Raw genomic sequence first — 20430 nt, 5'->3', positions numbered from 1 at the left:
ATAGTAATACGGATTTAATCGAATTCCGAACTCCGTCATATTAATCCCCGGCATTCCTAAACTCCGGTTTCCTCCAATTCCCATACCAAACCCCTTCAAAACTGTTTCTCGAATTCCTATCAGCCCTACTGCGCAACCGGAATTTGTTCATCACTTCTTCCTTTGTTTGTTTGTTACGTACGCGAGATCCCTTGGCGTAGCAGTCACACAACCTTAAACCTATGGCACCACCCGAACTGTCAGGCTCTGCAGCCTCTAGTACGACAGGGACTCCCGCTGGCTATGGAAGAGCTTGCACTGCATGTCAAAGGGCTAAGTGCAAGTGTATCTTGAGAGCTTCTGGCCAGGATTGTGAAAGGTGCCATCGTCTCGGCAAGCCATGTCAGCCAATGGCGACCTCGCGCAAACGGGTTGCCAAAAAGTCAACGTCTTCTAGAACCGCTCAGCTTGAAGAGAAACTTGAAGACCTCGTCACCATTCTGCGCGCTTCTCAGCCGTCAAATGGACATTTGCACTCCGCAGGTCCCGGTGACTCAAGCCCCTTGATGAATTCCTCCAACATGGGTCACCTCACTAGCCGGTTAGAATCACTAGCAACTGCTGCAGCTTCCTCTTCCTCCTCAGAAACTTATCCTCGTCCGTATCCTGTGTCTCATAGTTATGATTCAAGAAGCACAGCCAATACCAACCCCAATACCTCCCCATCCAGCATTGGTGAAGATGCCTCCACCTCGTTTGATCCCACCCCAGAAGAGGCTGAAATGTATCTGGCAAAATTCCAACAATGGCTCAAGAACTTTCCTTGCATGATTCTACCACAAGATATAACAGCCGCGACTCTCCGGAAAGAGAAGCCTTTTTTGTGGTTATGTATTATGAACATCACCTCCATGTGTGTTGAGCAGCAGATGAAGATGAAAGATCAAGTACGCCAAGAAATCGCCACGAGAATTATCATAAACCATGAGAGATCTATGGACTGCCTTCAAGGACTGATATGTTACATTTCTTGGTTAGTTAATCACCAACCTTCTCATCGTAGCATGTTCTGACACTGGCTATCTAGGGCTGCCACCACTTCAAGTCCAGGCCGGCCGTTTATCATCACATTTTGCCAAATGGCTGTGCTACTTGCATATGATCTTGGTCTTACCAAAGCCCCTGTTGAAGAACAGTACTTCACAATATGTTTCAAGATGTGGGGAGGACGACCCCCTCCACCTCGGTTACGCACTCAAGAAGAAAGGCGAGCTGTTGTGTCACTGTGGTTTTTGACTTCAGTGTAAGTATCATTCCCTCAGATTATGAACCTTATTGACCCGTAATAGCATGTCGTCATTTGTTGGCAAGATGGACCCTCTTCAATGGACACCACATATGAGTGATTGTCTAGAAGCTCTCGAAAGAGACAAACTATGGCCATCTGACGAGCTTCTGGCTACATTTGTCAGGTATCAGCTTGTTGCAGACGAGGCACAGAAACTGCTCGTTCGAGATGTCATGGGCGAGTCATCTTCGGCGCCCACGTACGTTTTCAGAAAGAGTTTGCTTGCCAAACTCCAAGCAGTCAGAGACGGATTGCCAGCGAATATGCCTATAAACCGTATGTCTAACATGCATTCATGGCTAAAAGCATACTGACAGATACCAGCGGTTTTGCGAGCACATTCGCTCGCGACAGAGATTCAAATCAACTCCGTCGGGCTCTTTATGCAAAACATACCAGTCAATCAGCGAATTGAAAGCATGTATTCTTGCCTTCAAGCAATTAGATCATGGTACGATGTTTTCTTTGACATACCTCCAGAAACTGTTCCGGGAGCACCCTTTGCAATTTATATCCAGCTGTCGCAAGTTCAGATTGCCCTCTATCGACTTACCACGTCAGAAGATCCTGCTTGGGACAAGGAGTTTGTCCGAAATACGGCAGACTTGCTTGTACTACTGGACCAAGTCGTTGAATTCTTCACACGGCTGGATTCTGTCTATAAGATGAAAACAAATGAAGGTGAAGAAACGGTGTTTGCTATGGGGGCTAAGATTATGAACAACATCCGAGTTTCATGGGAACCTACACTATCACGACACCTAAGAAACGCATCTTCGATACAGACAAATCCAGGAGCAGGTCCGCCGGTGCCAACGCCTCCTCCACCATCAACGGCTCAGGCAACCATGGACATGGCGAACATTAATATGATTGATTTTGGTGATGTAACTTGGATGGGCGACGTTTTTGGCCCATGGGAGTTTTAGTACAGTATATTAACGAATGGACACCGGGAAATAATATTGCACCGAATCCATGGGAAAAAAGCACCAAGAAAAGCGCATGGTCCAACCAGTTCTGCGAGCTCAGTGGCTGGGCGGAATTCCGTTCCAGAAGTGATAACCAACTCCGTTGACACCACATTCAGCCTTAACACCACAACAAATGAACCCCGGACTAGAAAGGACACTACGAATTCCTTAGGAGAGACTGTGCTTATGTCTTATATGGCTGTTTTATCAAATTGTTTAAAAATGCGGTATCCCCAAGATGCCTGGCAACTTTTTGAAAGCCTCAAGGCTCAACCAACTCTGCATTCTTATTTGAAGGTCTATCTTTGAATGTGATAATATGACTACGCCGATATCAAAGACAGAGCGCAGCGAGCCTAATCTCATCAGCGGCGACGATGAAAAGACCGGATCGCGTTCAGATACACCAACCTTGAACGAACCCACGCAAGACGAGAAGCCGGAGAAGTCAGAAGATGGCGATGGCGAAGTCACAACAGAGGAGGAAGAAACTGAATGGATATCGGGATGGAAGCTTGCAAGCATGATGATATCCCTTACGCTTGCTGCATTCCTGATGCTGCTGGATATGTCCATCATCTCAACGGTAATTTCCATGTTCAGTCCTTCAAGTTTCACTCAATACTAAGGATATTTAGGCTGTTCCGCGCATAACTTCGGACTTTCATTCTTTACCGGACATAGGATGGTATGCCAGTGCATACAATCTTGCTAGGTAGGGTCAGCGCTAGGTGAAATCCTCCAACATTTGCTGACCACGATATGTCACAGTGCTGCCCTACAACCACTTACCGGCAAAATATACATGTACTTCAACACAAGAGTGAGTAAGCTCCAGTCCAGCCTCTAGTACAGGGTCTGACACACTTCAGTGGACGTTCTTAGCGCTGTTCTTCGTGTTCGAGGTTGGCAGTCTTGTTTGCGGCGTAGCTCAGTCGTCTACTATGTTGATTATCGGCCGAGCCGTTGCTGGAATAGGCTCTTCTGGTATCCAAAATGGTGCTCTTACTATGATTGCGAAGGCGGTTCCTATTCATAGGCGTCCATCCCTCGTTGGTATCATCATGGGGTTTGCTCAGCTGGGAATCATCAGTGGCCCTTTGGTAGGAGGCGCTTTCACTGAGTATTCTACTTGGCGATGGTGTAAGTCATGTTCATCCTTGGTCAAGACTCTTACAAATACTGACAATGCATCTAGGCTTTTACATCAACCTTCCCATCGGCGCCATCTGTGCGGTTCTGATTCTGTTCGTCCATATGCCTGATCACCGAGCCAATAGAGATGAAAGCGCTATGCAGATTCTGAAAACGAAACTCGACTGGACCGGCTTCGTCTTGTTCTGTCCTAGCATAGTGATGTTGCTGCTGGCCCTTCAATGGGGTGGTCTTGAGTATCCCTGGGACTCTGCAACTGTCATTGGACTATTCTGTGGCGGCGGTGTTCTTTTCATCATTTTTGTATACTGGGAGCATCGCGTTGGCTCAGAGGCCATGATTCCTCTCCCAATTGTACGCACCAGAGAGGTCTGGGCTTCGTGTCTGTCACAGTTATTTCTCTTTTCTACGGTGATGGTGGCATCATACTATTTTCCTGTCTATTTCCAATCGGCTAAGAATGCTTCACCTTTCACTAGTGGTGTCAATCTTCTACCCAGTATTCTCAGCGTTATCTTCGCAGCTGTCGCGAGTGGCGCTCTTGGTAATTTCTCTTGATATGGAACTTGAAGTCCTTCAGCTAACAGACAGCAGCTCAAAGGGTTGGCTACTATCTTCCATTCGCCACAGCCAGCGGCGTCCTCTCTTCTATCGGCTTTGGTCTGGCCTCTTCCATGGGTCCCTACGCTTCCACAGCTACATGGGCCGGTTATCAGATCTTGTTAGGTCTTGGCCGTGGTCTCGGTCTACAGATGCCCATTATCGCCATCCAGGCGAACACAAGTGCCGATGTTACACCTATAGCTATGGCAATCTTGACTTTCTCGCAGACTTTCGGCAGTGCAATCTTCATCACGGCTGCTAATGTCATTTTCACTCATGAGCTTCGCAATGAGCTTGTCCGAAGACTTCCCGATATCAATGCTGACATGATCATCGATGCCGGTGCTGGAGCAGTCAGTGAAGTTGTATCCGGAGCGGACTTACCACAGGTCTTGTGGTCATACTCCAGAGGTGTACGTGCGACGTTTCTGCTTGCTGTAGGCACGTCTTGTGCCATGGTTCTTACATCTTTTGGAATGGGATGGAAGGACATCAGGAAGAAGCCCGCCCCTTCCCCTGTCTCCGATGAAGCTTGAAGAGAAAATAGCAAAAGCTTTGAGGTTCAAGCACGATGTGGAGTTCAATCATGCATAGAATGGCGGTTTGAGGCAGTGAAAGGCATAGGCCATTTGATTGGAGGCAATAGTTAGTATGACAATCCCAGCTTAATTACATCATTATAATAAAATCAGTCTTCTATTCTCACTCTTGTCTGATTTCGAAATGTCGATTGTGTGTTTGTGTTTGTAAGTGATATATCCTTTTGCTGTGTCACGGTTTGCTGTAGGGTAATTTTTTTTCATAAGTGAGAGACTCAATACCTTACTTGTTACTCCTACATCATCAAATCAGCTTTAACCTCGCCAAGATTGCGTCCCCTAAGCCCTTGGTTTGTTTGCCATCTCATTTTTGGGCAGCAAGACAAGTCACCTCTGTATTATCCAACGGCTCAGCATCATTTTTTGCAACGATGAACCGGCCAAATCGGCCTCGAAATCGGCAACCTCGCCCCCCACGTCAACAGCAGAATAACCAACGAGGAGGCTCATCACGGCCATCTCGCGCACCTGCAACACCACAGCAAGCATCAGGCACAGTCCCAACAGTACAGCAAGTCATTCCTGGAGCTTCAGTATTCATCATTCTGAAAGAAGACCAGCCCACAGGAGAAGAGACAAAAGGAATAGTGCAGGATATCCTCACGCGGGGCAATCATCCACGAGGTATCAAAGTACGACTGCAGGATGGTCAGGTGGGCCGAGTACAGAGAATGGGCAACACAGCTGCAGCGACGGGAGAGACGGGAAGTCAGACGCAGTCAACGAGATTTACTATGCGATACACGGATGTGAGGCGAGACGATGAGTTTGCTACTGGGCCTCCACCAAGGAGTTTGGCGGATTTCATACCGGATTTTGATGAGGGTTTGGGGAGTGCTCCGAGTGCTGGCGTTGGAACGGTCAAGTGTCCGTTTTGTGAAGGGTTTGAGGGAGATGAGGCGGCTGTTACACATCATATTGATCGGGAGCATTTATCGTAATTGGATGTTGAAGCTGAGTTTGTTTATATGCTTGAGCTTGGGCGAACAAGTTCTTAAAGGGTGTTTGGATGTGGATTGGCACATATCAAATGGATGAGGATATGGGTGGCCTGTATAAGTTGTTGTGTATTTGGAATAGTTTCTCGAGAGTCCATAACAAGGGTTATGATTTACTGAGTATGATTCCGATTATAGATGAGGGTAAATGTTTTCTCAGGTTTGTTCTTCCTCGTTTATTTCCACGAACCTTACAGGCGTCCCTGTCAGACCTGTTTGCACATGCAGCGTGCTATAATTGAGCTCAAACTGTTGTGTTACAAGCTATAGCCAATCTCTCGATCAGAATAAGTTTGACCACAAATTTTAACAAAAACCAAGATGAGCTTCGCTTTAAGCCAGCAACCAGCATCAGAGCAAGATATCATCCATTACCTCAAGTTAAAGCTTCATGCGATGAAGCTGCTAAATCATTTCAATTCCAATTGATGGGTCCAGGGTAATCTCGACAGTGATTCAAGCTCCCCCTTTTCCTTGATCGATTGGCGCCTGTTTGTTGATGACGAAAGCATGCTTGACTCAATCTCGGCCGGCTCGGAAAATCAAGGCGCCATGCTGCTAATTATTGGCTCCTAGGCTGTCAGCATTGGCACGCCGGGCCAGTGCGAGCCAGTGTGACGCTAGCTCAAGGCACGCCGTATTCCAGTATCGTACCTAATAATAAGGTCCAGATCCAGCAGTACGGAGTACAGGTACGTACCTTCTGCTCTGGCTCAGTGCTGCACCTCCACTCTCCACTTCAATGCAGCTGTACCTGTGGCTCCTTCCAAACAGAACAGGTAACGTAACCCAAAGTGACCTGGACCTAACCTAACCTTCTTCTTGATCTCTCCTTTAACCAAAACACACCCTCAACCCCCATTGCTCATCCTCCCTCTCGACGACTAATTCGCCTGTGCCCATCAGTGGAATTCGCATCTCCACGTCGTCGCTTTTGTTTTCTTTCCCTTCGATTCCTCGCGCTTGTTTACTTCGAAATCTTGTCTCCTGCCACGCGGCATATGGAAGCTCACACTGCGCCAACCTTAGGCAACCCCGGCATAATTACTGACGATCGATCCGAGATCGATACCAATTCTTCTTCCCAGTCTTTCGACCGAACTCGGGCTTAGGAGCGTCGATTTGAGAAAGGTCCCTTTTACCTCATCATAGGCCACACCGGCGCCATGCCGACCCTGCCCATCAAGTTTCAGGAGCTTGTCCAGCTCGCCAATGTTGGCGTGGACACACAGAGCATTGGCTTCAACTCCTGCGTATGTCCCACAAACTGCCGCCAGCTACTTGGTCGCGATAAGCAAGGCCATGAGCTAACCAGAAGCTAGACACTCGAGTCAGACTCCTACGTGTGTGTGCGAGAGAAGAAGAACGAAGCTGCCCAACCTGAGGTTGTTATCATTGAGCTCAAGAATGGTAACAACGTGACTCGTCGGCCGATCAAGGCCGACAGTGCCATCATGCACTGGAACCGACAGGTTATTGCTCTCAAGGCTCAGTCTAGAACACTGCAGATCTTCGACCTCGAGCAAAAGAAGAAGCTCAAGTCCTGTACCATGAACGAGGATGTCCAATTCTGGAAGTGGATCAGTGAGAACGAGCTTGGTCTTGTCACAACAACCAGTGTCTTCCACTGGAATGTCTACGATGCGGGTCAAGATGCCCCCGTCAAGGTCTTCCAGCGCAATGATAACCTCAACGTGAGCCGCTTTCATCCGCCACTAATATGGCATTCTAGTGCTAATAAAGTTTCAGGGCTGCCAGATCATCAACTACCGAGTCAACAGCGATGGCAAGTGGATGGTAGTCGTTGGTATTTCATCCCAGCAGGGCCGTGTGGTTGGTGCCATGCAGCTCTACTCCAAAGATCGTGGAATCAGCCAGGCCATAGAAGGTCATGCCGCCGCCTTCGGTACCCTTCGTCTAGAAGGTGCTCCCCAAGATACCAAGTTCTTCAGTTTCGCTGTACGAACGGCAACCGGCGCAAAGCTTCACATTGTCGAGGTCGACCACCCAGAGTCGAATCCAGTTTTCCAGAAGAAGGCGGTCGACATGTTCTTCCCCCCCGAAGCCACCAACGATTTCCCCGTCGCTCTCCAGGTTTCTCAGAAGTACGGCGTCATCTACATGGTGACCAAGTACGGCTTTATCCACCTCTATGATCTCGAGACTGCCTCGTGCATCTACATGAACCGAATTTCGAGCGAGACTATTTTCACAACATGCACAGATGACGGCTCCTCTGGTATCGTTGGCATCAACCGAAAGGGTCAAGTTCTTTTCGTGACCATCGACGACAACAACATCATCCCGTACCTTCTTCAGAACCCCGCCAACTCGGAAATGGCTATCAAGATGGCCTCAAGAGCTGGACTTCCCGGTGCTGACAACCTTTATGCCCGCCAATTCGAGCAGCTATTCAACGCGGGAAGTTATCTGGAGGCTGCTAAGGTTGCCGCCAACTCCCCACGAGGATTCCTGCGAAGCGCCGAGACTATTGAGAAGTTCAAGCGCCTTCCTGTTCAACCTGGTCAGATGGCTTTTACACTTCAATACTTCGGTATGCTTTTGGACAAGGGCGCCTTGAACCGTGAGGAAACCCTCGAGCTTGCACAGCCTGTTCTCCAGCAGAACCGCAAGCATCTGCTTGAGAAGTGGTTGAAGGAGGGCAAGTTGGACTGCTCTGAGGCGCTCGGAGACTTGGTCCGTCCTTACGATATGAACATGGCCCTTACCATTTACCTTAAGGCGGAGGTCCCCGCAAAGGTTGTTGCTGGTTTTGCTGAGACGGGCCAGTTTGATAAGATTCTCCCGTACTCGGCTCAAACCGGCTATCAACCTGATTATATCCAACTTCTTCAGCACATCATTCGTATCAACCCTGAGAAGGGTGCCGAGTTTGCTAGTGCTCTGGCTAATAACGAGCAGGGCTCCTTGGTTGATTTGGAGCGTGTTTGCGACATCTTCCAAGGACAGGGTATGATCCAACAAGCCACTGCCTTCCTCCTCGATGCGCTGAAGGAGAACAAGCCTGAACATGCCCGTCTTCAGACCCGACTGCTGGAGATGAACCTCATGCATGCTCCTCAAGTTGCCGAGGCTATTCTGGGCAATGAGATGTTCACTCACTTCGACAAGTCTCGCATTGCCCAACTTTGCGAGCAGGCCAACCTTCCTCAGAAGGCTTTGGAGCTCTATGAGGACCCCGAAGCCATTAAGCGCGTCATTGTCAACATTCCTGGCTCCCCCAACTTCAACCCCGACTGGCTCACCACCTTCTTCGGTAAGCTTTCTGTTGAGCAATCCCTTGATTGTCTAGATGCTATGATGAAGACGAACATTCGACAAAACTTGCAGTCAGTGGTTACCATCGCCACCAAGTACTCCGACCTCCTGGGAGCTGTTCGCCTGATTGATCTCTTCGAAAAGTACAAGACTGCTGAGGGTCTGTTCTACTACCTCGGTAGCATTGTGAACCTGTCTGAGGACCCCGACGTGCACTTCAAGTACATTGAGGCTGCTACCAAGATGGGCCAGTTTAACGAGGTTGAGCGATTGTGCCGCGATAGTAACGTGTACAACCCAGAGAAGGTCAAGAACTTCCTTAAGGAAGCCAAGCTGCCCGAGCAGCTTCCTCTGATCATCGTCTGCGATCGTTTCAACTTTGTTCACGACCTGATTCTGTACCTGTACCAGAACCAGCAATTTGCTGCTATTGAGACCTACGTCCAGTCTGTGAACCCTACACGAGCTCCTGAAGTCATCGGAGGCCTCTTGGATGTCGACTGCGACGAGAATGTCATTAGGCAGTTGTTGCAGACCGTTAACGCTCAGGCTATCAGCATTGATTCGCTTGTTTCTGAGGTCGAGTCTCGAAACCGACTCAAGCTTCTCTTGCCCTTCCTCGAGAAGACCCTTAACGAGGGTAACCAGCAGCAAGCTGTTTTCAATGCTCTTGCCAAGATCTATATCGATTCCAACAACAACCCGGAGAAATTCCTGAAAGAAAACGATCAATATGATACTCTGACAGTCGGAAAGTACTGTGAGAAGCGTGACCCCAACCTGGCCTACATTGCCTACTCCAAGGGACAAAATGACTTGGAGCTCGTCAACATCACAAATGAGAACTCCATGTACCGAGCCCAGGCGCGATATCTGTTGGAGCGATCTGATAATGAGCTGTGGGGCTTCGTGCTGAGCGAGAACAACATTCACAGACGATCTGTTGTTGACCAAGTCACCGCGACCGCGGTTCCTGAGGCTAATGACCCTTCGAAGGTCTCCGTGGCCGTTGCTGCTTTCCTTGAGAATGATCTACCTCTCGAGCTTATTGAACTTCTTGAGAAGATTGTTCTCGAGCCTTCACCTTTCAGCGATAACCAGAATCTTCAGAACTTGCTTATGTTCACTGCTGCCAAGGCTGATAAGGGACGTGTCATGGATTACATTCACAAGCTCGACAACTACAACGCCGATGAGATCGCCACCGCCTGTATTGAGGTTGGCCTCTTTGAGGAAGCTTTCGAGATTTACAAGAAGGCCGATAACAAGTCTGCTGCTGTTGACGTCCTGATCGAGAACGTGGTCAGCATCGACCGTGCCCAGGGTTATGCCGAAGAAGTTGACCTGCCCGAGGTCTGGAGCAAGGTTGCCAAGGCTCAGCTTGATGGTCTTCGTGTTTCTGATGCTATCGAGTCCTACATTAAGGCTGAGGACCCCCGTAACTACCTGGAGGTCATTGAAGTTGCTACCCACGCCGGCAAGAACGAGGACCTTGTCAAGTACTTGCGCATGTGCCGCAAGACCCTCCGTGAGCCTGCTATCGACACTGCTCTGGCTTTCTCATATGCTCGCCTTGACCAGCTCTCTGAGCTTGAGGACTTCCTCCGAGCTACCAACGTTGCTAACATTGAGGAGTCGGGTGACAAGGCTTACGAGGAGGGCTTGTTCGAGGCTTCCAAGATCTTCTACACTAGCATTTCCAACTGGGCTAAGTTGGCAACCACTCTTGTTCACCTCGGTGATTACCAAGCTGCCGTTGAGTGTGCCCGCAAGGCCAACAACATCAAGGTGTGGAAGCAGGTTCACGAGGCCTGTGTCCAGAAGAAGGAATTCCGGCTTGCCCAGATTTGTGGTCTCAACTTGATTGTCGATGCTGAGCAACTTCAGACCCTAGTCAAGGAGTACGAGCGCAACGGTTACTTTGACGAGCTTATCAGCCTTCTCGAGCAAGGTCTTGGCCTTGAGCGTGCCCATATGGGAATGTTCACTGAGCTCGGTATCGCCCTCTCCAAGTACCACCCCGACCGCCTCATGGAGCACATCAAGATCTTCTGGTCTCGCATGAATCTCCCCAAGATGATCAAGGCCTGCGAGGAAGCAAACCTCTGGCCTGAGCTGGTCTTCTGCTACTACCATTATGACGAGTTTGACAACGCTGCTCTTGCCGTCATCGAGCGACCCGAGAACTCCTGGGACCACCAGCAGTTCAAGGAGATCGTGGTCAAGGTTGCCAACCTGGAGATCTACTACCGTGCTATTAAGTTCTATGTTGAGCAGCACCCCTCGCTCATCACTGATCTCCTTGCTACCCTTACCCCTCGTATTGACGTTAACCGCGTCGTCAAGATCTTCCAGAAGAACGATGACCTCCCTCTCATCAAGCCTTTCTTGCTCAACGTGCAAACCCAGAACAAGCGTGTTGTGAATGAGGCTGTCAACGACCTGCTCATCGAGGAGGAGGATTACAAGACTCTACGTGACTCAGTTCAGAATTATGACAACTACGATGCTACTGAGCTTGCCAGCCGTCTGGAGAAGCATGACCTCATCTTCTTCCGCCAGATTGCTGCTTCCATCTACCGCAAGAACAAGCGATGGGAGAAGTCTATTGCCCTGTCTAAGCAGGACAAGCTGTACAAGGACGCCATCGAGACCGCTGCCCTATCTGCCAAGACCGAGATTGTCAGCGACCTTCTTCAATATGTAAGTAGCAGTTGGCACCTGGAAATCCCTAATATACTAACGTCTGTAGTTCGTCGACATTGGCCACCGCGAATGCTACACTGGCATGTTGTACGCTTGCTACGAGCTCATCCGCCCTGACCTTGTTTTGGAGCTCTCATGGCGCCATGGCCTCATGGACTTCTCTATGCCTTACATGATCAACATGCTCGCCCAGCAAACAAAAGACCTGGCCCTTCTGAAGGCAGACAACGAGGCACGCAAGGCTAAGGAGCAAGAGAAGGAGAAGACCGATGATAACACACCAATTCTCGGCGCTTCTAGACTCATGATCACAGCTGGACCTGGTGGCATGGGCTCTTCACCCTCGCCTGCACCATATGGCCAGGCAAACGGCTTCGCGCCTCAGCCCACCGGCTACGGTTTCTAGATGCAGGTACCGGTACCGATGTGGCGCTGCCTCCCCCCCTATTATATCCGAGGACCGGTAGCGCATAATCAGTATCTCGTTCATGGGCAGGAGAATAAATTTAAAATGGATTCATACCCGCCGTACCCGCCTACGGATACCAGAAAAGGATAGTTTATTGGCGAGGATACAGATCCTGTAATCATATTTTGCTTCTCCCGCGAGTTGCGCGTGGGGGCGTTGGAAGGAGGATTTTGAGCGATTGACCTCTTACGGGCTTTTGTGGTAGACTGGAGGACGAAGTTCTGATAGTAAATTTCGCAGTCAGACGCATGTATTCTGTCGGACTGCTGTATGTTGTATGATAGTACATTGATTTGTTTTTGTTATGCTGTCTCTTTAATGCAACGCTGTGACACGCCATGATGATACTATGAATCTGCCATAATGCAATCAAGACACTGTTACAAAATGCCATTCTAAACCAAAGACACTGCGTCACTCTCACGCTTCTCCTTCTCGACGCTATCCTTGTGAGGCTTTGGGTCGGAGATCTTGAGCCATTCGCCATTAAAGGCGTTGATGAGCCAGTTACGAAGTTCTAGAACCCATTGTCAGACCAAGTTTACTACATCAAAAAAAGTGTAACTTACTGTCGTATACGATGCGGTTTCCGTTATGGAAGAAAATACTGTGGTCGCTATCCGGGAAAACGTGAACATCATAGTTCTCTACACCCGCAAGATCAAGCTCATCAAGAAGCGTGAGCGAGTTCTGGAAGTGGACATTGTCATCGGCAACACCGTGCATAAGAAGGAAACGCTTGTTGCTGCCGAGAGCCGTGGCATTGGCGATCATGGACAAGTCGTAACCGTCAGCGTTCTCTTGTGGTGTACGCATGTAACGTTCGGTGTAGATACTGTCGTAGAAGCGCCAGTCAGTGACAGGGGCGACAGCCATGCCATAGCTGAAAGTGCGTCCGGCGTCTTGCTCAAGAGTCTTGAGGGTGGTGAAGCCGCCATAGGACCAGCCCCAGATGGCCAGGCGATCCGCATCGACGTAGGGACGGGAAGCGAATGACTTTGCAGCGGCGATGTGATCTTGTGACTCCAGAACACCGAGTTGAGAGCGGACTACTACACGGTGCTTGCGGCCAAGGAAACCTGTGCCTCGAGGGTCAACAGTGACAACTAGGTAGCCAAGGGCCGAGGCAACGTAGGATTGAAAGTCGACTGAGAATCTCTTGGTAACAGACTGAGAGCCTGGGCCAGAGTATTGCTGGAAGAGAACAGGGTATTCCTTCTTAGGATCGAAGTGAGGGGGACGCCTTTCAACGTAGTTGACCTCAACGCCATCACCAAGATCGAGGGTGCCATATTGCATAACAGGAAGCTCGTGGCGACGGGCACGCTCGGCTAGCTCGGAGTTATCCTCGACGATACGCTCGTAGGTAAAGACACTCGAAGGTGTGGAAATGACCTTTTGGCTGGGAACCTTGGGTCCGCGGTATGACAGGAGGACGAAGCCAGCACCCTTTGAAAAGGAAGCATCGTAGTAAGCCTCAGTCTCAGGGTCAGTTAGAGCTTCAAGAGAGGTACCGTCAAGTTTGACAGAGTAGACATGGCGCTGGATAGATGACTCCTTGGCGGCGATGAAGTAGACCAGATTATTTGCCAGATCGATTGCCGAGGGGGCATCATCGATTTCCCATTTTCCCCTGGTAAGCATGATGGGCTCAGGGTTATCGAGAGGAGTGAAGTAAGCTAGATGATCATAGCCCTCGTGCAGATAAGAGTCAACATATCCATCGTGATCACGACCATTCTCAGGATCGGCAGGGATATAAGCTGTCTTGTGGGAGATCTCGAACCAGCCACCGTCAATCTTATCGACGTCAATAGTGTTGACAGTCTTGCCCTTGCGAGAACCAACGTCGATCAGGACGACCTTGAGAATATCGCTGACACGGTTAGTCTCCTTGACGAGAGCCTTGCCACCGGCCCATAGAAGATTGTTGATGATGCGGTCATCGTCGGCAAATTGCCCATCGATATCAACAGAGAAGACATCCTTCTTCGACACGTCGTAGAAGAGCAGGTCAACAACTGGGTTGTGCGCGCCAGCCTTGGGATACTTGATCTGCTCAACCTCGGGATACGCCTCTTCGCCCTCTTCAGGATCTGTGCCACTGGGTCGCTTGATGAAGAACTGGACTGGAAACTCGGGAACACCCGTCTCGTTTGTGCGAAGGAAGGCCAAGTACTCGCCATCGTCAGACCACCATGTAGCGCTGCGGCCACCAAAGACTTCTTCCTCGTAGACCCAGTCGGGAATACCGTAGAAGTACTCTGGACCGCCATCCCTGGTGATCTTGACAACGTTCTTCTTATCGTCCAACTTTCGGATATACAAGTTGTTGTCTTGAGTGTATGACACTGCGTCGCTCTTGGGACTCCATGTAGCGAGCTGGATTCGAGCATCAGGGTTGCCAGGGACGAGCGGTTCAGCTTCTTGAGTCTCGACATCGAGAATGAAGTAGATTGCGCTGAAAGAGTGACGCCAGTTCTTCTTCTTTTCGACACCGAGGAGGACCTTTTTCAGATCGGGGCTGGGCTCGTTCCATTCGGGAGAGTATTGGTTTCCTTCGTAAACAAAGAAGTTATCCTTCATCAATGTTCGTGACTTGGAGGCTTTAACTTCTGTATCAATGGGCGATCTAGCCTCCTTATCGCTGCGAATATCCTCGACAACGATGTATGGCTTCTCGCTCGCTCCAACCTCAAGCAGTAAACCATCCTCTCCATCAGGACCGCCAATCCAGCTGATGCTGTGTGACTTGGCCTGCCAGAAGCCACTAAAGAGCTGATCCATTGTGACGGCCTTTCCTGAGCCCCGAGTCGCAGCATCAGGATCGTGCTCGGTATCGCTCTCGTGATGATATGAACCGAAGTAGAGGAACGTGCCGAGACCAATGAGCCAAGCTGCGACAAAGACAGAGCCGACAATTATGAGAATGCGTCGCAATCCTCTATCCATGGGCTCACGATGAAGGGAAGCCCCAGGACCGAGGAAAGGACCCGTCTCTAGGTCGTCCTCTTCCTTGAGGGGATCATCGTCCTCGAGGGCTTGAGGATCGGTGTTATCTCTGGAAGCGTCCATCATTGTCTTCTCTTGTATCCTATCGAACACAAGACTTGTCGTCGAAGCCGAGGAGATGGAGTCGTCCGAGTATCGACGGTCGCTGGCAGGGCTTAACGGGGCCATATTTGAAGCTATTATTAGAGGAGGGTGTCCTCCGATGTATATCGAGTTGGTTGTTGGTGGTGTCTGTGGTACGTGAGTCAAGTTTATTGGTGCTGGCGCATGTTGCGGTGCGCGCGGAAGCGAGCGTCGGAGATTGAAATGAATAACGAACGATAGGCTAGTATGAGGCAAACAAATGAGTCGGCAAATGGAAGCGGATGAAAGAAAAGAAAGAAACGAGGCGTCAATTGGATCTGTATTCGGTTGTCAATAGAGACTAACTAACGCGAGCGAGCGAGCGAGGAGATGGATGGATGATGGGCTATGCTAAGATGCTAATGCCGATACTAATGCTCCGTCTAAGCTCGCGCTCGTGCTCGTGCCGACTTGTCGCATCGGGCAAAGCTTCTGATGACATAAGCTGGCGATCAGTTAGTTTCGTTTCAGATCGAGGGTTTGTCTGGATCAATCTGTCCTCATACATTTACTCTCCAAATTATATGATATTGAATGCCACTCTGCATCATGTCTCAACTGCTTCGATAGGATGTGAGGTCCGACGCATGCAGCATCATCCATCCCCGGCCTCCGAACCCCGGATGCGACCCACTCCTCATGCGGCTGGGCAATAAATCTGGGGTATTATAATCGCAATTGGGCTCATGGGCAAGCAAGCATTCATTTAGTAAAAAGATGATTCAAATTGATTAATAAAAAGAAATGCTATCGAAGGACAAGAAGGAGGGGTAGGAGAAGAACAGTGATGCGGCTACTGAAGCAAATTATAAAGGGTATCCTCGCAATCTCTTTGAGTTAATGCGTCAACTGAGGCGCCTCAACGTTGGCGCCCTCAATCTTCTCAACCACACAAGCAGTCCCATACGCACTCGCCTGTGCAAAGCCTCCCAAATCCCCAGTCTCGAAGCGCAGACAAATGATGGCATTTCCGCCTCTCCTCTTCGTTTCTTGCACAACCCGGCTGATGGAGTCGTTGCGGCAAGAGTACAGCATCGAAGTGAACCAGGTCAGTTCGCCGCCTGCCATGCTCTTAATAACCATGCCGATTCCTGCGGCGATGTTGCGTGAGCGCACTGTGATGCCGTAGACTGCGCCGAGGACTTTGGTGATGCGGTAGCCGGGGAGGTCCATCATTGCTGGGATGTGTTAGTCGGAGTTGGCAGGATTGGAATTGGGGAAAATGACTGACTTGTGGTTATACAGTTGTCTGTCTCGGTGAACTAAAGTGTGTAAGCAAGACTACCTTCAGCAGAGATATGAGAGAATGAATACTCACGCAGTGCAAGTCGGACAAGTGCGCGGGGATATCTGCGACCTCCTCATGATTCTTCTTCTGGTCCTTTGCTGATCCAAAACCAACCATCTTGACGTTGTGTTCCAAATCGTGTAAGTGTAGATAATAGTAAGTTGGAAAAGTGCAGTTCAGTAGAAGATAAGGTAGGGTAGGCAATTGGGGATACGATCTTTTTTGATGTAGGTTGTCATGTAAGAATCCTTCACACACGATCAAGGAACCAGCTCCATCTTTATACCTTAGGTAGTGCCATCTCTTGGAATCCGAGGAGACACGTCTGATATCAATACTGGCTAGGTAGGTACCTCACTTATCCAATTAGCCCGCCCCCGGGCAGACGTGCCTTCTCGGATCCTGAGGGATAATCACCTCAATCCCCAGCTAAGTACGTCCAAGGCTCAAAGCCAAATAACGCCCAGCCGATGTGGTGATGCCGATCTAAACGCCAATCACCCCACACTCAATTCTCGTATTCATCGTATCTATCCAGTTAATGACTTGGGCTGTAGTTCTCGGTATCTCATTCGCTGGCCCTACAGCTTGCATCGAGTTCTTAGTGGTCGGCCTCATCGCCTCGTTCAATCCACGCTTGGTGGCTGTGCTGTTCAGCTTATGGACACGTGATGGCGTCCTGCCTCATAAGGCTTTCATACTTGCTTTTTCGGCTTGATAATGCCATATTGAGTTTACAGTCAATACGATGGCGGTGCTGGCGGTATGCCGGGAGTGGGGCCGTGACTTCGGAGGAGCCCGTCACAATTATATGTCAAATACACAAACTTCTGGATATGCTATACAATTATAGACGCTATCAAGTATAGTAACACTAAAATAATATATACTACTCATTCATGCAATCATTAATAACCATCAGATCTTAGAAGCGAAACAGACGGCTCGACCTCTTGTGGGCAGCCTTCTCAGCGGCCCTCTTTCTGTTGCCAAACTTCTTAACACGAGCAGCATCGCGGGCATGCAGCATGACAGCACTGTCGGTATCGCGGCGCTCATTAGAAGAATCCCCGGTGAAGTTACACTGAGGCTGCTTCAGTCTGTTGCCAAACTCATCAACAGCCCAGATCAGAACACCGTTGGTCCAGCCGAAGCCCTCAACGACCTCGTACTCACCACCGCCTCCTGCAACGTTGGTAGCGTTATCAGCGTACTTCTCAAACATGATGCCATCAGCCCCCTCTGCCGCTGACTGGATTCGGGGCAAGTCTGAAGTTGTTCCTCCGGTTGCACGCCAAGTGCAGAATGTTGAGTCCAGGTATCGCTGTGCGAGACGGAGAGCCAGTCTACGGACCTCGATGAAAGAAGGATCCATGATGCCGAATGTCGCAGGGACCTTTTCAAGTCCTGACATGAGGATGTGCATCAGCGGAGGCCAGACATTGGGCTGATCCCACTGCTGTCCCGACTCGACATTACTGGCAGGAATACCACCCTGACGGGTATCAAGGTAGTACGAGACACGCTTGTAAGCATTGAGGACAGCATATGGGTTGTTCTTGAGATAGTCGGGGGCAGCACCCAGCCAGAAGGGGTAGAACTGGGTAGGGCTGAAGAAGACCTGCTTGCCCTTGGGAGCGTTCTCCTTGTCAATTTCAGCAGTACTGTTGTCGGTTGGGTAAAAGATCGACTGTGCCTTGGAAGTCAAGTTGTAGTCGAAGTAACTCCAGTGAGTCTCGTTCCACATGAAAGCGTGCATGGCAAAGCTGCGGTTGGCAGCAACTTCACGCCATTGACGGCTGGCACTACTGTTGCCTGTCTGCTCATAGAACTCGGCAATGGCCATCTCGTTTCCGTACAAGATCGAGTTGAGATCGACGGGGATGATGTTTCTGGTGTTGAGATATCGGAGAGGGAAGTAGTTGTCGCGAATAGCATCATCGGGTCTGGCCACCCACTTAACTGTGCGATTTTTAGACATGAGATTCGATTTTGAATGAGTTTGTGAACGTACCTGAATAGTCGAGACCACTCTCTGCACCACTAGCGAGATTTCCGTATAGAGCCTCCTTTGTCTTGAAGTTGAGTTCTTCGCCGCCGCTGTAAACCTCACCAGATGGCGAGTAGTAAGACTCGTTGTTTGCAGTGACATAATCTTCGCGGTACGACTCGGGTCGTGGTCGAGTGTTGGAAACATTATATCTATTGAGCATGTTAGTGGAAACCAATGCAATAGGGACGATAGTCATACGTGTTGAGGTAGTAAGTCTCATTGTTAATGTAGACCGGAACCGAACGGTTGGTCATGAAGAACTCGTGCTCCTGCACAAGCAAAGGCAGAGCACGCTCAAGAATATCAGTGTCGTTGGTGTGCTCGATATAAGCCTTGATCATCTGAGACAGCAGAGGAGGCTGAGATCGGTTGAGGTAGTAGATACGAGCGCCATTGGGGACGAAGCCGTACTCCTCGATAAAATCAAGGAAGTTCTCGATGGTGTTCTTTGCAATGTTGATGAAAGAGCCGCCAGTTCGGAGAAGACCCTCGATGATCCAGTACGAGTCCCAGTAATAAGGCTCGCGGAAACGACCACCAGCAACGACAAAGGATCGGTTGACAGGGATGAAACTGTTGGGGCAATCGCTGCAGTTCTTGGAGTCTTGGTCGTAGCGACGAGTCAGATCAGGCCAAATATCGATGACCTTTTGTGTGAATTCCTTGATGGCAGTGTTGTTGATCTTGTCGAGGAACTTGGGATCTGTCTCGAGCTCATCTTCGGGGACTTCCTCGAGCTCACCACCAGCATCGTCAAAGTATTCACTGAGAAACTCCGTGAGAGCCGAATTGTTACGTAGCGGCTTATCCAACTTGTCGAAAGCATCCTGGATCTCACTCAGAGGACGAATAGCTGGCCTTGAGATGAATCAGTATATGTGATGGGTCTGATAGTGATGATTGGGTGATTACTTACATATCAACAAAGGTCTTGGAGTCACTGAAGGGTTGGGCAAGCTCAACTTGCTCGAGAATCTCTCCATGGCAGTAAATTGGTGAGTCGCAAGGTGCAACGACTGTGCCGTTCACGTATAGAGCAGAAACGGTTGTCGCTGACGCAGCCAAAGCCGCAGCGATATGTCGTGGAGACGGCATCACGTATTACTTCCTCCAAGATAATGAAAGCTACTGAGAAGTGCCAATTGAGTAGTGAAGAAGCAGGGCGGTATTCAAAAAGGAGGAGAGGGGATGAGAGAGAGCATATTTATATATACAGTTAGAGTTGCATAAAGTCACAAAACTTGTGACTCGGCAAAGCCAAGAAGAATCATGACATGATATTTAGTGAACATGAACAGGATTTGAACCTGTCATGGGTTTGTTTAGTTGCCAACAGGAACATTTAGGCTGTCAGCCAAGAAGGGAATGGAAGATGGGAGCCGGGGGTTGCTAAAGCAAAGAAAGAAGCTCAGCTTGACGATCATTATCCAATTTTCCACATTTTTCCTTCTACTTGACACCCTCCACTACGAGCTTGTGCAGTTCAAGGTTCATGGTAAGGTAAAGTTAGCGTTTGTTTTGCCAAGGGGCTTAAATCCAAGTTTACATCATGATACCGAGATGAATGACCTAACCAGAGCCTCTACTCACTAATATTCTGTTCAATTGAACTGTTTTCTAATAAACTATTGCTTCTATTATGAGTCTCTAGTAATTGAATACAAATCAGTCATGTTCTATGTGACGTGATGTCTTCAACACCCCCAGACGCCACAGAAAATAAACAAACCAAACGTGGAGAAACGTCTGCATCTAATCCTTGTTTCTGCTCTTATTCCCCGCACTCTCCCCTCTTAGCTTCGGCATCATTTACACGCTGCTTGCAGCTTTATTTGACCGATTGG

General features: G+C 49.4%; 5 protein-coding genes across 5 annotated transcripts; 2 read left to right on the top strand and 3 right to left on the bottom strand.

Moving 5' to 3' along the window:
- Window positions 1–1118: 1118 nt before the first annotated feature.
- J7337_009529 (uncharacterized protein) lies at window positions 1119–4595 on the top strand (the record flags this gene model as incomplete). Its single annotated transcript, XM_044827124.1, has 7 exons — window positions 1119–1282; window positions 1329–1603; window positions 1652–2128; window positions 2646–2887; window positions 3174–3444; window positions 3500–4000; window positions 4051–4595. The coding sequence occupies 7 exons, from the start codon at window positions 1119–1121 to the stop codon at window positions 4593–4595; spliced, it is 2475 nt and encodes an 824-aa protein (XP_044677718.1).
- Window positions 4596–6822: 2227 nt separating this feature from the next.
- J7337_009528 (uncharacterized protein) lies at window positions 6823–12047 on the top strand (the record flags this gene model as incomplete). Its single annotated transcript, XM_044827123.1, has 4 exons — window positions 6823–6909; window positions 6979–7350; window positions 7406–11638; window positions 11688–12047. 4 exons carry the CDS (start codon window positions 6823–6825, stop codon window positions 12045–12047), a joined length of 5052 nt encoding a protein of 1683 aa, XP_044677717.1.
- A 458-nt stretch (window positions 12048–12505) lies between these two features.
- Window positions 12506–15290, bottom strand: J7337_009527 (uncharacterized protein; the record flags this gene model as incomplete). Its single annotated transcript, XM_044827122.1, has 2 exons — window positions 12506–12627; window positions 12680–15290. The coding sequence occupies 2 exons, from the start codon at window positions 15288–15290 to the stop codon at window positions 12506–12508; spliced, it is 2733 nt and encodes a 910-aa protein (XP_044677716.1).
- Window positions 15291–16082: 792 nt separating this feature from the next.
- On the bottom strand, window positions 16083–16650 carry J7337_009526 (uncharacterized protein; the record flags this gene model as incomplete). Its single annotated transcript, XM_044827121.1, has 3 exons — window positions 16083–16423; window positions 16477–16507; window positions 16564–16650. The coding sequence occupies 3 exons, from the start codon at window positions 16648–16650 to the stop codon at window positions 16083–16085; spliced, it is 459 nt and encodes a 152-aa protein (XP_044677715.1).
- Window positions 16651–17458: 808 nt separating this feature from the next.
- On the bottom strand, window positions 17459–19681 carry J7337_009525 (uncharacterized protein; the record flags this gene model as incomplete). Its single annotated transcript, XM_044827120.1, has 4 exons — window positions 17459–18495; window positions 18548–18735; window positions 18785–19444; window positions 19503–19681. The coding sequence occupies 4 exons, from the start codon at window positions 19679–19681 to the stop codon at window positions 17459–17461; spliced, it is 2064 nt and encodes a 687-aa protein (XP_044677714.1).
- Window positions 19682–20430: the final 749 nt, after the last annotated feature.

Source organism: Fusarium musae, chromosome 7 (assembly GCF_019915245.1).
Source record: "Fusarium musae strain F31 chromosome 7, whole genome shotgun sequence".
Taxonomy (NCBI): Eukaryota; Fungi; Ascomycota; class Sordariomycetes; order Hypocreales; family Nectriaceae; genus Fusarium; species Fusarium musae.
Note: the sequence above shows the minus strand (reverse complement) of the source record. Positions and strands in the feature narration are given on the sequence as shown.